Here is a 13840-nt window from a genome sequence, read left to right on the forward strand (position 1 = left end):
TGTTGCAAGCCTATGCGATCTGCCGACTAGTGGCTGGGCTGTGGCTGTGGGCTTAGGCGCAGCCAGAGTGACGTCACTCACATAAGCAATAGTACGCTGAGAAGGTATATGCGAGTAAATTATGGTGTGGTGTACATATGGGCTACAATAGCATGCAAATGACAGAGTAATGCCGTCGATCGATCAATACATGGAAAGCAATGCGAAACAATCCCAGACAGATCTATTCTCGCTACCATCCGCTTTGTGAGGTCCATCCTCCCTCCGACTGCTGGATCATTGCAGCGCGAGCAGGATGAACGCCGGGCGGCCCAGCAGGAGGTTGTGGTTGTACCCCGAAGCCAGGTGTCTGCCAGCCTCCGAGGTTTGGTGGAGGTGCACTACCGTACGATGATGTACCGTAAGGCATCGCTGGCGTTGCGAAAGACGGAGGTGCTGGCGTTGCGCCACCAAAGCCTGTCGCGGGAGGTACGCTGCCCTGCCCGCTGTACGGGTTTGGTGTCCGGCCGACTTGTCGTACCGACATTTGCCCGGGAGTTACGTGCCCTGGTGCTGGCGTCCTCGCGGGCGTGCGAGCTCCGAAAGGCGTCTTGGCCCCAAGACCACCGCCGAGATTCTTTGACTCGTGCATGTGTCTGACTTTGAACGCATCACACAACTCAGACACGCCGGTGGCTGGTGTGTCGAAGAGGTAGTATGCCTCAGGGGTCACCCTCACTGGCTATAGGAGAAGTCAGGACATCGACACATCGACACTTGTTTACATCTAGTTAACTCACCCAGGTCTGCACCGTCGAATTTTTGTTGGCTAAGAAGCAGAGGTTGAAGTGGCCCGGGCGTTTCCGGTGGAGTGTGAAGCCATACGCGCTTTTAGCTGGGTTTGCTGCCACGAAGTTCTTGAGAAAGATGTCTATAAAGTACTGTCAGAACAGAGAATAGCCAGCAAATCAACTTCATACGTAGATCATCCTCCTTCCCATGCTTAAATTTCTCGTGCGCCATCAGTTCTTCTACTTTGCGGGCCATAGCCTGAACGTGGTTGACAATCAATTCATCAAGATCGGAGTACTGGTGAGTGTTGTCAACGATAAGCTTGCCGCCGACGGTCTGTCCAGTGGGGTCTGCATTCGGCTCAACAACGTCTGTAATTGAATCTTAGCCCTCAGTATGAAGCAAGTAGAGATTTTAACATACCGAGATGCTGGTAAAGCTTGTCGTCGACCTTCCACGTCACCGCAAGATGATCCGCGCCTTTAGACGACGGCCGAATCACTACATCACCGCGCTGCTGCGACTCTAGGAACTGCTCCGCCTGCTGCGCGTTGAAATTGTGGAAGTTCGGATGTTTGATGACACGACGCGTCTTGTCCACCTCCGCACGCTTCTTCCGCGCCTGGATCTCCATGTCGCGGTCGTACTGTGCGTGATTCCAAGCCTCGTCGTGCTTTACACGGCGGAACTGACTGTCGCCGGCACCAACATCTCCAGGCCGCGAGGACAGCTCTACCCAAAACGTATCTGTCGGCAAGTCAAGCTTGACATCGATAATCACACCCTGGAGTGTCTGGCCCTTTTTCACAACCTGGTTCGGGGACGCTTGTGTGTCCGTGAGATACGGCGCGTTGATGACACCGTCGACTCCAGAATCGAGGCGCACGGAGACAAAGCTATTCTTGACAGCAGCGACGAGGACGGAGATGATAAGTCCGACACGCAGCGTACGGGGTGTTTCACCCGTCAGCATTGTTAACACCTCCCATGGACCTGGAGTCGTAAACGAGACGCGCTGCTCCCCAAATGGCCGCAGGAGTTCGGCGCGGATTATGTTAAGCGTATGCCGCTTCTTGTCCTGATTTGTCTCATACATGTTGACAGCGAAGTCATCGAGATTGAGCTCGTCCAGCTTCTTATCGTTCTCATCGTCTGTCATGATCTGCGAGACGACATGCGAGGGGTGCTCATCGTGGATGTCTTCCTCGTCGAGCTCAAGCGCGTCAGTCGCCATCTTCCGTCCCAACTCATAGTCCTCTGGGTGAATGCGAGTATTATCCAGAGGATCGGGCACATCAGCATCTTCATTATGGCGGCTCTTGGTAACCTTCGACTGTGAATCCTGCAGAATGCGGAGGAAACCGGCCGCATTAAGGAATATCTTCGTCGTAAGAAGCCCGTTCTTGATGAATTGGTCTCGGTTGATGAGATTGCCACCCTATAGAAAGATTAGGACCATATTTAGTGAAGGTCCCAAAAACGACCAACCAGAGAGGCGATCTTTCTGACGAGCATCTGAGCCTTTCGGGGGCCCAGACCGCAGACTAACGGGAGAAGATGCTGATAGTACGAATCGGTGACGGCGCGGTTGATGTCCACCCCGACCTTGTTAGTAATGTCCACCAACACCCGTTCGAAGGCAGACAGCAGCTTCTCTGCAGGAATCTACGTGACCACGTGAACAAGCAGCTACTGACAGAAACGATGTTGACGTACGAGGTTCTGGTTGTCTTCGTCGAAAGTGATCGCTTTGATGTCGGTTCCAAGTGCGGCGTACTCGTTCAGAGGGCTTTGTGCGTATCGCGCCAGACCGACACAGTATTTGGCAAGAGGTGTAAGTGCACTGAACTCTTCGTCCGCGCGTTTGCTATGTTGGTATATCCGCGCAACCTCATCAAACACATATGTGACCGGGATAGTGAGCTCATCCTCTGGCCGAATATCGTCGCCATTAGGTGCCTTGAGTAATTGCTTCACCTGCTGAGAGAGCCGGGTAGTAGAGATGCTGAAGCCACCAATGACAATGACATCAGGTCGCCGCCGCTTGACCATGTCGACAAATTCGTCCTTGTTCTCTTGGTCGACGAGATTATCCAACCGCGTATGCTCACGCAGCCGGCCAGCTTCGTCCATGAACACTACGCTAATAGTGTCCTTGCGCGGTTCGCCCTTACCCCATGACATGGCAAGCACGGAAGGTGTTTCTCCGGGCTGCATATCGGGTGAGGTGTATGGAGCAACATCGATCCGCTGTGAAACATGACATCAGGTCCGAGGAGTTCACGAAAATAAGACAGATGCAGTGCTAACCTCCCGCAGGGTCTGTGCACACAGCTCAGCGAGGAACTCTTCGGCATCCTCCCTGATCCACTCCCTCGTCCACTTAACACCTATCGGAAGCAGATGTTGTTCGAGCGTCTCCTGTACTACACGGGCGCGTTCTTCGTTCCATGCTCGGGCTGAATCGCTGAAGCTATCCGACGCGAAAGCATCATTCAATCTCCTCTCAAATGCGGCCTTTGCCTCTGCTGGCAGGATGATCGAGACAGTGATCAGATGCTGGGACTCTGCTTGGAGGATATGCAAAAATTGAGCGGAGTGTAACATGTCTGAAGCCCGTTTGTTAAGCATGTACTTGAAGTTCTGTATTTGAACGTCAGCTTCTGTCGTACACTTTGATATGATTGACGTACAAAGAACGGGTTGTGTTCGTCAATCTTATTTATACCACGCTCTGTCGGCAGGACAGAAACGAGTGCGTTGGACTTGAACACGTTGCGAATTTCGTGTCTCAGAAGAGGATCCTTGCCTAGTTCTGTTGCCAAAATCATTCGCGCTCGTATGAGAGCATCCTGCGCTGACGGTATACCGTCATCGAGGTACTGCTCAGCAAGAGCGAGTGGGTTTAGCTCCGCTTCCTCGACAAAATGCGAATTTTGTCCGTTAATAAAATTCAAAACGATTTCGTGAGGTTCAATGCCGAAACGCTGAGTAAAAGTCAGATATGAAGACTTTGCACCAATCGGAAAGGATGTACTGACCTTTGCCAAGCCTTTTGCGGGACTGCCTTTGGCCAGTTCATAAGCAGATATCCTAGAGGGCATCTTGTGCTTTTTGACGTCAACATGCTCCTCGTCGTCGTGGAACTGAAGCGCGACTTGTTTCTTTTGGTCTCCTCTGTCTCCTCTGTACTTGAGACTCAGCCACTCTGTGGCATCCGCAACCATCTCAACGCTTTCGACGCGTCTTCGGACCTCGTTCTCGAAATATTCATCTGTCGTGCCCAACCGAGTGTATAGCGAGTCCAAAGCCTCGCGCCGCTCGAGCAGCGAACGAAACTTCTGTCCGACCGAATACACGCGCCAGAGCTCGTCCAGGGTCAGCAGCTCCACGCGTGTTCGCAAGTCTTGTGGGTTGAAATACGAAATGTAATCACGTTTGTGCGTCCAGATATGCGGCACCTCCAACTCCTGGATAAATAGGAAGCGGAGTGCGTAGGATATCGCCTGAACAAGGTCTTGGAGGTATCTGTGATAAACCCCGTCCGCGCGGAAAAAATCGCGCTCCTTGCGAGAAGATAGACGCATGAGGACCCATTGAGAAGCATCATCCAGGTTGTTCTCTGTCAAGGGTTTGTGTAGAGACAACGACGATGATGTGGACAATGCAGAGGTCGCTAGCTGCATCCTCTCAGGTATGTCTTGTGCGCGGATCAAATCGTCGTCCTCCGTGAGCATGCGTGCACGGATCTCAGAAGGCTCGAAGACCTAATGCGATCGTGAGTCCACTGAATCTCGTTTAAGTGGAAGAGCACCTACATCCTGGTACTTCATCTCCGGCTTTTGTTGCTCTTCCTCAAATCCTGTCTCTTCATCGTCCGCGAGTGCCCAGTCGAAGTCATGGCCGTCACCGAATACCTCGTGAATCTCTTCCCAAGCACTACGAGATGTCAGAAACCATATAAGTGCAATGTGTGTGTCACTCACTTCGCGTCTATGCCGGCAAGCTCTGGCCGACTCATTGCCTTGCGTCGCGCCTTCTCCAGCCGTCTCCTCTCCCTTCTGCGCTCCTCGCGCTCATCTTCGTCCATCGCGCCACCCGTTTCCTCCTCATCCTCGTACTCGATGAAGTTGTCCATATCATCATCTCCGTCGTCCTCATCATCCCTACCTCCTGCGTTCCTCTCGTCATCCCAAATGTTTTGGATGTCCTGCACCTGGGGCAGGTCCAAATCATCGTTGTCGAGGTCGTCATCTGACGATTCGACAACGGCTTTACGTTTCGAGGAAGATGGAGCGGGAGGCGAGTCGGAATCCCGGGCGCGGCGCAGACGAGTCAAACGATTACGAGAGAAAGAGGCACCAGTATTCTCTTCAAGAAGTTCCAAGTCGTCCTCTTCGAGGGCCTCTTCCTCCTCACGGTCTGTGGAAAGAGCGCTGGGGTCAGTGATACTAACTTGGAGTTGGAAAGCAATGCACGTACGCCTCCTGTGGTGCTTTTTCCGACGTTTCCGTCGCCTTCGCCTCTCCTCTTCCTCGTCCTCTGCATCATCCTCGTCTTCATCTTCATCTACGATGAAACCCTCGCGAATCCGCCTCATCTCCTCCTCATCCTCCTCGGGCTCCTCCGAACTATCGTCAGACACGACTCCAGCCACCTCGTTGCCTTCATTTTCCTGGCCAGAGCCCTGCATTGGATCGTCACCTTCGATATGGTTGGCAGTAGCCGGATCGCCAATTGGAGACGACATCGTGAGGGACGCGCAAGAAACGAGACGAAACCAGGAGCCCCTCGAAGTTGTGGTCGGGGTTCAGCGCGCTGAGGAATCTAGATCCAACTTGAAAGTATAATGGCTCTTGTAATCTAGCTTATAATCGGACTTTGAAATACTCAATGCCAAAATTCAATATTGTTGCGAGTGGCATTCAATATACACTAGGTTGGAAGACAAAATTAATCAAACATGACTATCCCGCTAAACGCCAACATTTATTTCGATCGATCTCTTACTGCATAACGTCAACGATGCTCCCGGACTCTGACATACACTTGGACTTTCTACGGCTAGCTTTGGCCGAAGCACGGAAATGTGAACCGACACCAACAGCCTTCTGCGTTGGTTGTGTCATCACGGCCCATCTGATAGAGTCTGAACGACCAGTCATTCTTGCTCGCGGTTATTCGCGCGAGCTTCCTGGGAACACCCACGCTGAGGCAAACGCCCTGACCAAAGCACGCCAACTATCGCAAGAAAAACTCCATCAGCTCTTCCCTTCCTCCCCTCCGGAGATCAGCGTCGACGAACTTCTGACCCATGCGGACATTTATACAACCATGGAGCCGTGCTCTGTACGCACATCGGGATTGTCTCCTTGCGCAAACGCTATCATTGCTGCCAACATATGCAGGTGCTTCATTGGAGTAGGCGAGCCGGATGACTTCGTAAAGTGTGAGGGCGCGCAGAGGTTGAATACCGCAGGAATCAAGGTCATCTGGGTAAAAGGTCTCGAAAACGAATGTCTTGAAGTGGCTCGACGAGGCCACTAGTCCTCAGAACGTGAGCCAGTTCAAACGTATTCAGACACCACACATCGATGTCCTTAGACTAGAATACCTACAGATGCGTCTCTCATCGTGTTGTGCACGGCGGCGTGGAGACTAAGGAAGTGGGGCTACCATTGTGATACGCCTCGGCCTTCGCACAAAGTGAAGCGACATGACGCTACTGTATAATGAACGTATTTGAGCTGCACAGCTAGTTACTGTTATTTCCTGCGACTGCAATGATGGAAGCGAGGCGCCGCAATCAGAAAATGTTCTGGGGTTACGAATAGTGCGTATGGACAAGAACCTGAAGGAAGGAATGAAGACATTATCAGGCGGTCCATCTTCTTGTTTGAGAGCATCGGGACGGATGGCCACCATCGAATAGGAAGCCACCCTAACCTGGCGGACTCTCATGCGCGTTTCATGCTTTCAAGATCCTTCAAGCCTTGTCAGCTGTCAAAAGGGCATCATCAGATATGCACATAGTTCGACTTCACGAAATTCAGGAGTCCAAGTCAATACGTTGGATTTAAAGTCCCACAGCTAACGGTGCCACTAGTTTCATATGTTAAACAAGAGATGCATTGCGTAAATAGCAGCTATGAGCCTACAAAATGGACATTGTACGGCGAAGAAGACCGGCAGACCGGCGAGCGGAGATAGGCGATTTGTTCGGGAAGTGAGTAGAAGTGCATGAGGGCCCACACAAGACAGCTCACGCCCCGATCTGACGTGAGAACAGTACTCAAATACGCACATGCCCTTGTCCAAGCTTCAAAGACCGGTCGTCGAATAACCATCGTAGCAATTGATAAGCGCACCTCACGTCTGCATACCCAAGTCAAAGACACCGCCAAACGGAGGTCGGTGATACCGCGACAAATCCGACGGCAGGCATCAGTCCACTGTGGATGGCTTGGGCGCGCTTTAGTATGATCGTCAATACCAGCCCAAGACGCTGGATACTCGACTTCTGGTCTCGGTCGCAGAAGTGATCAGTGATTAACTCACCATGGAACGACTAGCAGCTTTCCTGAAATCACAATCCCGTTCCACAGATCACATCCGACGTATTGGGTTGTTGATCAAATGCGTGTTAGAAGTACAGGTTCAAGTGCTTATCTGGCATCGCGGATCGTAGGGGTTACATGGCCGGCCGTTCTGCAGACGGATGGGGCCATAGGTGGCGGCAAGTGATGGTGATCGTAGTCGTCAACTACTAGAGTAGACAGACCCTGTAAATTCGGCGAGACTGCGAGACTGCGATGTGGACCATATGTAATAGGTGAGGGACTGGACACCGCATCGGTAGGGGTCGCGGTGTGGCATCGGTGTTTGCAATTGACAACAGCGACCAATACTACCGTCGACAACTGGATGGGGCTGTATTGACCGAGAGATGCATTTAGCTGTGCTTGAGTAGTTCCTTCGAGCATAATATGACCTAGATAAGCAGACAAAAGCAGCGCTGACGTTGTTGGACGAAGGTGGTTCCCTAGAAGACCGTCGACTTGGGAGCGTATTGCTGCAGCTGTCATTGCACCTTGGCTCGCCATAGAGCGCACAGTGCTAAAAGAATTTAGGTAGGCGGAAGCAAGTATCGAGCCGGATGTTAAAAATAAGGGAGGGTACGATGGGTGCCAGTCGGAACAGGAAGACTGATTTCAAGATAATCCGCAGGTAGGCCGTCCACCATGATTTGTCTTCTAATCTCGCAGTGATGGAGAGAAGGTTGCGACATCCGAGGACAGGTCAATGTAGGGATTGTTGACTTCGTAGCTTGCAGTCGAGAGGCCGAGCCAGGTGGCCGGCCACAGCCCACAAACTTCCACAAACTCAGTTCCCAGTTCGGAGTTGTGCGGATGATATCTGAAGACCGGCGTCGGCTACTGGCTTGTCCTCGCTGCCGTCTTCATCGCCCACGCTGTGCTGTCTTGCTGTCGACAACGAGCCGACGTGGCTGAGGCTGACGTTCAAGACCGTAAGCGAGCTTCTCTTCGTCACAATGTATTTCTGCGATTCGACGCAAATTGATAGTAAACTCAAAGATCGCACAGATACCAATTCTGTTCTCGATGTCAAAAGTTGGTCTCAAAAAGACACTTTCCTTGAACCAGCCCCCCACGATACCACCTTGTGTCATTACGGTGGGACCAAGCCATTAAGAGACCAGGACCAGGCGATGATCCATGGTGGTCACCAGCGGGCACGGCTTACTGGGCTGAATCATCTTTGGTCTATAGGCACAGCAGACTTTTGAGGCATGCTATGTGGGGAGGGGCTGTTTTTTTGACCGCTATCATCGCATTGGTCAACCAGCATGCAGGTCGTTGCGGCTCGTGTGCAGCAAAATTTGCTGAGCACACATCTGCGGTACGTCTTGTAATACTTACGTATACACCTTGTCGCCTCACGTGGGAGTAATATGGGGACGTAGACTTGCTTCCTGTGACCATTTTTCATGTCAGAGGGCTGGATGGTGATTTTGCCTTCCGCGACGACTGTGGCAACTCGCCCGCTGACGTGCTCGCGACAGCGAATCGCGGCGGGACGATTGTTCTTTGTACTATCATGCATTACGATGTTTGCTAGTATGAAGCTACGTTCATCTGTTATGATCATTCAGACCGTTCGGGTGCGGTCGATGTGGCGGACACTCGCCTAATTAAGCCACCCGCCCGCGTCACGTCCCATGTGACATAGTGACGCCGACGTCACGCCACTGATGGCTGCCTGCCGTTCGCCTAGACTTTTAAGGCGGCCGCTGGGCATCTGGGTACATAGAGCAGCTCTACGGGATATCATTTATGTGCAAAATAATATGTGGAAATACGTTGTGCTCACATTATGATAGGACTGATATAATTGCTGTGTTGACCCTCGCGGTGTTGACCTTCGCGGTATTGCGACTGCATTCTGCTCTCCGATAGCTCTTGCCACCAGTCCTTCGTCGCAGCCATCCTTTTGCTATCCGTCGCCTGCTGCACATGAACATGTTTCACACTCCTGATAGCTAGGCCTTTCGAAAAGGGTTCAGACTATGACCGAAGTGCATGCTTTCGAATGGTCAATCACACCCTGCAAGCTATCGCATTGAATGCTAGGAGTGCAACTCAGGCTCTACCTATGCACGAGGAACACCCTGTGCGCTGTGCGAGGTGTCTGCTTGCCGAAGCAGCGTTCGCGGAAGCAAAGGCGAGCGGTCTAGGCACGGGAGGGGTCAATCCATTGTGGTCGCGTCTATCAGACTCGGCAGCCTCGCAGCTTGATGCGGCGCGTCCTTTACGTCCTCTTGAGGAAAACACCGCTTCTCACCCAATCTCACCGTATAAATGGTTCGTCGTTAGAATATTCCTCCTTTTTTCCCTTCACCCACCACCACCTTCGCCCCGCTGGCATCCGCAAATTTCTGCCCTCATTTTCGAGCTCCTGTCACCTGTATCGACGCTCCCATCCAATACACGTTATTTCTCTTTCTCGGTTACCCTACGGCATACACCAGCCTCGCCAGTATCAAATATGAGCACTAATCTGCGGTTGCCGTCCTACCGCGAGAGCCATCTGCGGCGTCATCACCCGTATCCCATGACAGGGCGGTATGCTCCTCGAGCCGACTTGATGGTAGGATTCACGAGATTCATTTCCAGCTGTTGTGGTGACCACCTATTTTCGTAGGAGACTATTGACTTACGTTACGAGGAGGAAATCACCATCGTAGATTTCAACATCCCCCTGGTGAGTCACTCGCTATATTTCTGCTGCGCTACACTGCTCACACGTTGCCGGCGTTGTCGTCGTTGAACAGCCCGCCATTCTTGAGGCAACTCACGAGGATGAAGACATCACAAACCTCGAGTGTGCTGTGCACGGCACTTCCTCTAATCCTGCGGTCAAGCGTCGTGGTAGTCTCACCACTTTAGTCATCGTACGCCCTGTGCATTTTCTTAGGGCCTATCGTCACAATTGATACCTCCGCAGGATTTAGCGTTAGCCGTTCGCCGCCGCCTCCAGACTGCTCGGGCCTCCTCCAAGCCTTCCTCATTGATGGAAGGGGACACATGAAAGCAGGGCGTCTCTGTTGGCTGCACTGCCGAGCGACTTAGCTCAGGTCTCGAACAAAAACAGGCGGAGCGTTGGCTCAACAGAAGATTGAGCTATTGTCGTGCTTTTTAGGGGTATATCTCTTCAGGTTTACTCAACGGTGTCTCGCTTTACGTGTCATTTAGTGTTTTCTTTTTTTCGGGATTTACTGCGCCTGGCTGCAACTCACATTCACTTTAGTGTACATGTTCGTTCTGTAGGATTTGTAGCATAGTTTGTTTTGTTCCAAACATGGACCACTAATTCGTTGCTCCATGCGTCTGTCATTGCGACTGCACTGTGAATGGTGTCTCAACTACATCGCTATAGCAATCAGATGGAATGGTAGGTGCCTCGCCGTAAGTGCTCAATGCTCGATGGCTTCACCAGGCCACACATCATCGTCTTCAAGCGGCATGCCATGCATGACAATCAATGACTCTTGGTCGCTCGCATACCGTCGGCCTCTAAGGACAACAGTCTGATCGTCGGCGAGTGGGTTTCAGCCAGGATATAAGCCCCCATTCTTGAAGCAAAATGCTTGTCGAAGGACAAGCAATTACTGCTGTTCGCGACAGGGTCGACCGGGCGCACCAAGCCCGATGCCCAGGGCTGTCGCCTAGTGGTCATATGTTCCCTGAGGTCAAGGAAGAACCTTTGGTGTTTGCCTTACGGCGATACCTCTTGGATTCGTCTCATAGCACTCGTGGTAGAGGCATTGTGCGAAGCGGGTCGCTTCGACAATTAGCTGTGGTATACAGCAAGCGCGCGTAGCGTCTTTGTGTCTTTTTAAGACGAGCCGTGTACAATGACGGTACGTCCAGGACAAGTTCAGGACAACCACTGCCCCTCCACCACATATTCGTGTAGGCGGATGCAAAGTGGGGCAGATGAGCTGCTGCCTTTGGGTGCGACATGGTTGAGGTAGTGAGACCTGGAAGCACTTGACGCCTTCGTTCGGCTTGTGTGGCACGGTGCTCTGTTTAATGTGACTGAAAGCTCAATACAATCCGACAAGATGAGGCATCGAGAACTATGTTGTCGAATCGTAATGTTGTGTGCAGCGTATGTAAGCTTGTCCATCGGATACTAGCAGTCGGGTGCATTCACCGGCGATTGAGGACGTACACATGACTAAACACGACTTCGGACTCTGATTGTGGAAGGCCGCTCAAACCGTATACTTTACCTGATACAGTTGGTTCATAACCTCAGTATGGATATTTGTCAGTCTATCGTGAGCATAAAAACCCGCCACTGGGTACGCACGGTGATCGATGTTCGGGTAAGGAGTCGATGTCCTCCAGACAATACTTTCTAAGCGACGCAAGTTACGAAAGTCATTTAATGGCACTGCAGAAGCATCGTGCAAAGGTTCGTGAGAGTAACACGACAGCCTGCTTCTACCAGCTGTGTCACTGTATCTATCACAAACCCAAATTTGTTAGTCGAAGATGATCAGAAAGGATACCGACCGCGCCGTATCCATGGATCCTGTCATTGCAAAGGGAACACGATCGAGACGATTTAATGGCTAGGGTGTGTGAGCAGTACACCATCAAGTTCTAAAAACTTGTGATTAGCGGAAAACCATCGACTGAGAAGGAAGAAACGTAGGTACGACCACACAAGTCTTCCGCCCCTTCCAACTACTTTGCCAAAGACGTTCCCAAGGTTCGGTTATCAGTGTTTCTATATATGAGCTTGAGTAGATATGGGTTGGTAATCGTGATTGCCTAGTAGTGCCAGTGTGCTGCAAATCCCTGACGACTGCAGAGAAAATGAGGTCTAGAATCGAGTGTTTCTTGCAGCTGTCCTCGCTCGATAGCTTGCTATTTTAGGATTTCTGAGAGAGTATTTAGTTGCAGCTGAAATCCGGAATCACTAGGCAGTCACGCCTCGATCGCTGGCCGAGGATCGGTCGGCGTGGGGTAGTGTAAGGCAAATAAATCAGTGTAAATTACACCGTACTTTTTTACAGGTAATTTACAAGTAATTTACACTTTTTTACAGGGCTATCTGAATAGAGGTGTAAATAAGGTAAATAAGGGTCTGTCACGTGTTGGGTACCCACGTTCAGCTGCCAATTGGGCCAATGCCTTGCACCCCGGACTATTATTTTGTCAACACTGCTTCAGTGCGCTACTCTTTGTATCTTTATAGTCTACGTACTTATACACAGTCTCTGTAGATATCAACGGACTCTGCTCGAACGTAGTACAAGTTCTGACTCACCTTTTCGGACTTAGCCGCGCTGTCTCGGATCTAGCCGTAGGTACTTAGAATCTCTTAGAATGGTTCGAACACCTCTTGTATCTCTTTGTCGAGCCAACACCAGTATTCGGGCCTCTGCCCCTGTTGTTCGCGAACCTCTCGGTCCTCTCTCATCATAACGGCTCACGCTCTTCATCTCGCCCATTACAATCGCCCCCATCATCTAGGGCTGGGAACTTGAAGCCACAGCGGCTGCATGGATATTTAGGAGGAGCTAGTAAATGTAAATGAGGCAGAAGACGGCAACTTGGCAAGATGTTATGGGAGTTCAATTAGGATGTGTAGGTAGTCTGTAGCATATGCTAGATACTCTTTCTGCCCTTGCGTGCGATATGAATGTTCCCTAGAGCTTTTTTTAACATATCTTTACCTTCTTCTACCATTTTTTACTGTATTTTACATACCGGAGGGTGTCACGTGCCGAAGCGCAAATAGTCCCGTGATTTACTGTAATTTACATTTTTTACCATGTAAAAAACGGGGTCCCAAAACCTGGGTCTGTAAAAAACGGTAATTTACACACCGATGAATTATTTACCCTACACTAGCGTGGGGGCGGCGGCCTCCCTTTGCGGCGACTTGTTTGGACGGCCAACCCCACACACTTCTTCCGTTGTTTCAGACGATTCTGGCCAGCTCTGCTAACAGCTGTCAACGTCCTGCTAGCTCTGAGGACATGCTGTGGTTTTCTGGCCGTCCTGCTGCTTACTGTTTCGGCTTTCGGGAGTCTTCAGACGGCGAATCCATTCGAGTACGACACGGACGCGGCCTTGCAAATGCTCTCATCATGACGCTTTTGACAAGAGGACAGAAGTGGCCTAATGAAGGGATATCTTTGGACGTCCGCCTGGGTTATTGAGCTTGGACGGCATGAAACCCAGGGCGCAGGGATGTCTGGTCGTTGCTTCGGCACGCAGGGTACGTGTTTTACGCTGCGTCCCTTTCTTATCGGAAGTCGTGGTTTTCATACCACGTTATGCTGCATGCTGTACTTGATGCACTGGGGTGCGGGACACTTGCGTCGCCAGTGAGGGTTGTGCCTTTGTGCCACCCCAGCAGTGGTACTCGTGATCTGTGCAAAGCGAATGCAACGAGAGGTTGGGTAAATAGCCTCCCCGTCTTGTATTGCTCTATGCAAGCAGCCCGTCATGATCCAATGTAACCCTCT

The 13840-nt window shown here is 51.3% G+C and overlaps 3 protein-coding genes across 3 annotated transcripts; 2 read left to right on the forward strand and 1 right to left on the reverse strand.

Annotated features, from left to right (window-relative positions):
• Positions 1-153: 153 nt before the first annotated feature.
• Positions 154-5416, reverse strand: POSPLADRAFT_1167539 (hypothetical protein). The gene is made up of 12 exons (XM_024487969.1): positions 5254-5416; positions 4758-5193; positions 4590-4710; positions 3813-4538; positions 3465-3758; positions 3082-3414; positions 2488-3021; positions 2260-2436; positions 1195-2209; positions 960-1142; positions 780-910; positions 154-721 (listed from the first exon to the last, which is right to left on the reverse strand). Exons 1-12 carry the CDS (start codon positions 5369-5371, stop codon positions 233-235), a joined length of 4557 nt encoding a protein of 1518 aa, XP_024342105.1. The 5' UTR covers positions 5372-5416; the 3' UTR covers positions 154-232.
• Positions 5417-5796: 380 nt separating this feature from the next.
• POSPLADRAFT_1065187 (hypothetical protein) lies at positions 5797-6521 on the forward strand (the record flags this gene model as incomplete). The annotated part of the gene is made up of 2 exons (XM_024481913.1): positions 5797-6328; positions 6392-6521. One exon carries the CDS (start codon positions 5797-5799, stop codon positions 6316-6318), a length of 522 nt encoding a protein of 173 aa, XP_024342106.1. The 3' UTR covers positions 6319-6328; positions 6392-6521.
• Positions 6522-9774: 3253 nt separating this feature from the next.
• POSPLADRAFT_1039042 (hypothetical protein) lies at positions 9775-10673 on the forward strand. Its single transcript, XM_024477482.1, has 4 exons — positions 9775-9939; positions 9994-10053; positions 10124-10243; positions 10297-10673. The coding sequence occupies exons 1-4, from the start codon at positions 9838-9840 to the stop codon at positions 10378-10380; spliced, it is 366 nt and encodes a 121-aa protein (XP_024342107.1). The 5' UTR covers positions 9775-9837; the 3' UTR covers positions 10381-10673.
• Positions 10674-13840: the final 3167 nt, after the last annotated feature.

This window comes from Postia placenta, assembly GCF_002117355.1.
Source record: "Postia placenta MAD-698-R-SB12 unplaced genomic scaffold POSPLAscaffold_3, whole genome shotgun sequence".
Classification (NCBI taxonomy): domain Eukaryota; kingdom Fungi; phylum Basidiomycota; class Agaricomycetes; order Polyporales; family Adustoporiaceae; genus Rhodonia; species Rhodonia placenta.

What these genes read in the sequence shown, in the direction of transcription:
- POSPLADRAFT_1167539 (XM_024487969.1), bottom strand. Translation starts at nt 5,371, where the DNA reads ATGAGGCGGATTCGCGAGGGTTTCATCGTAGATGAAGATGAAGACGAG. An exon ending in GTGCACAGACCCTGCGGGAG is followed by an intron (nt 3,022 to 3,081) that starts GTTAGCACTGCA and finishes CATGTTTCACAG; the next exon opens with CGGATCGATGTTGCTCCATA. An exon ending in TCAGAAAGATCGCCTCTCTG is followed by an intron (nt 2,210 to 2,259) that starts GTTGGTCGTTTT and finishes ATCTTTCTATAG; the next exon opens with GGTGGCAATCTCATCAACCG.
- POSPLADRAFT_1039042 (XM_024477482.1), top strand. Translation starts at nt 9,838, where the DNA reads ATGAGCACTAATCTGCGGTTGCCGTCCTACCGCGAGAGCCATCTGCGG. An exon ending in CTCCTCGAGCCGACTTGATG is followed by an intron (nt 9,940 to 9,993) that starts GTAGGATTCACG and finishes CTATTTTCGTAG; the next exon opens with GAGACTATTGACTTACGTTA. An exon ending in TAGATTTCAACATCCCCCTG is followed by an intron (nt 10,054 to 10,123) that starts GTGAGTCACTCG and finishes GTCGTTGAACAG; the next exon opens with CCCGCCATTCTTGAGGCAAC.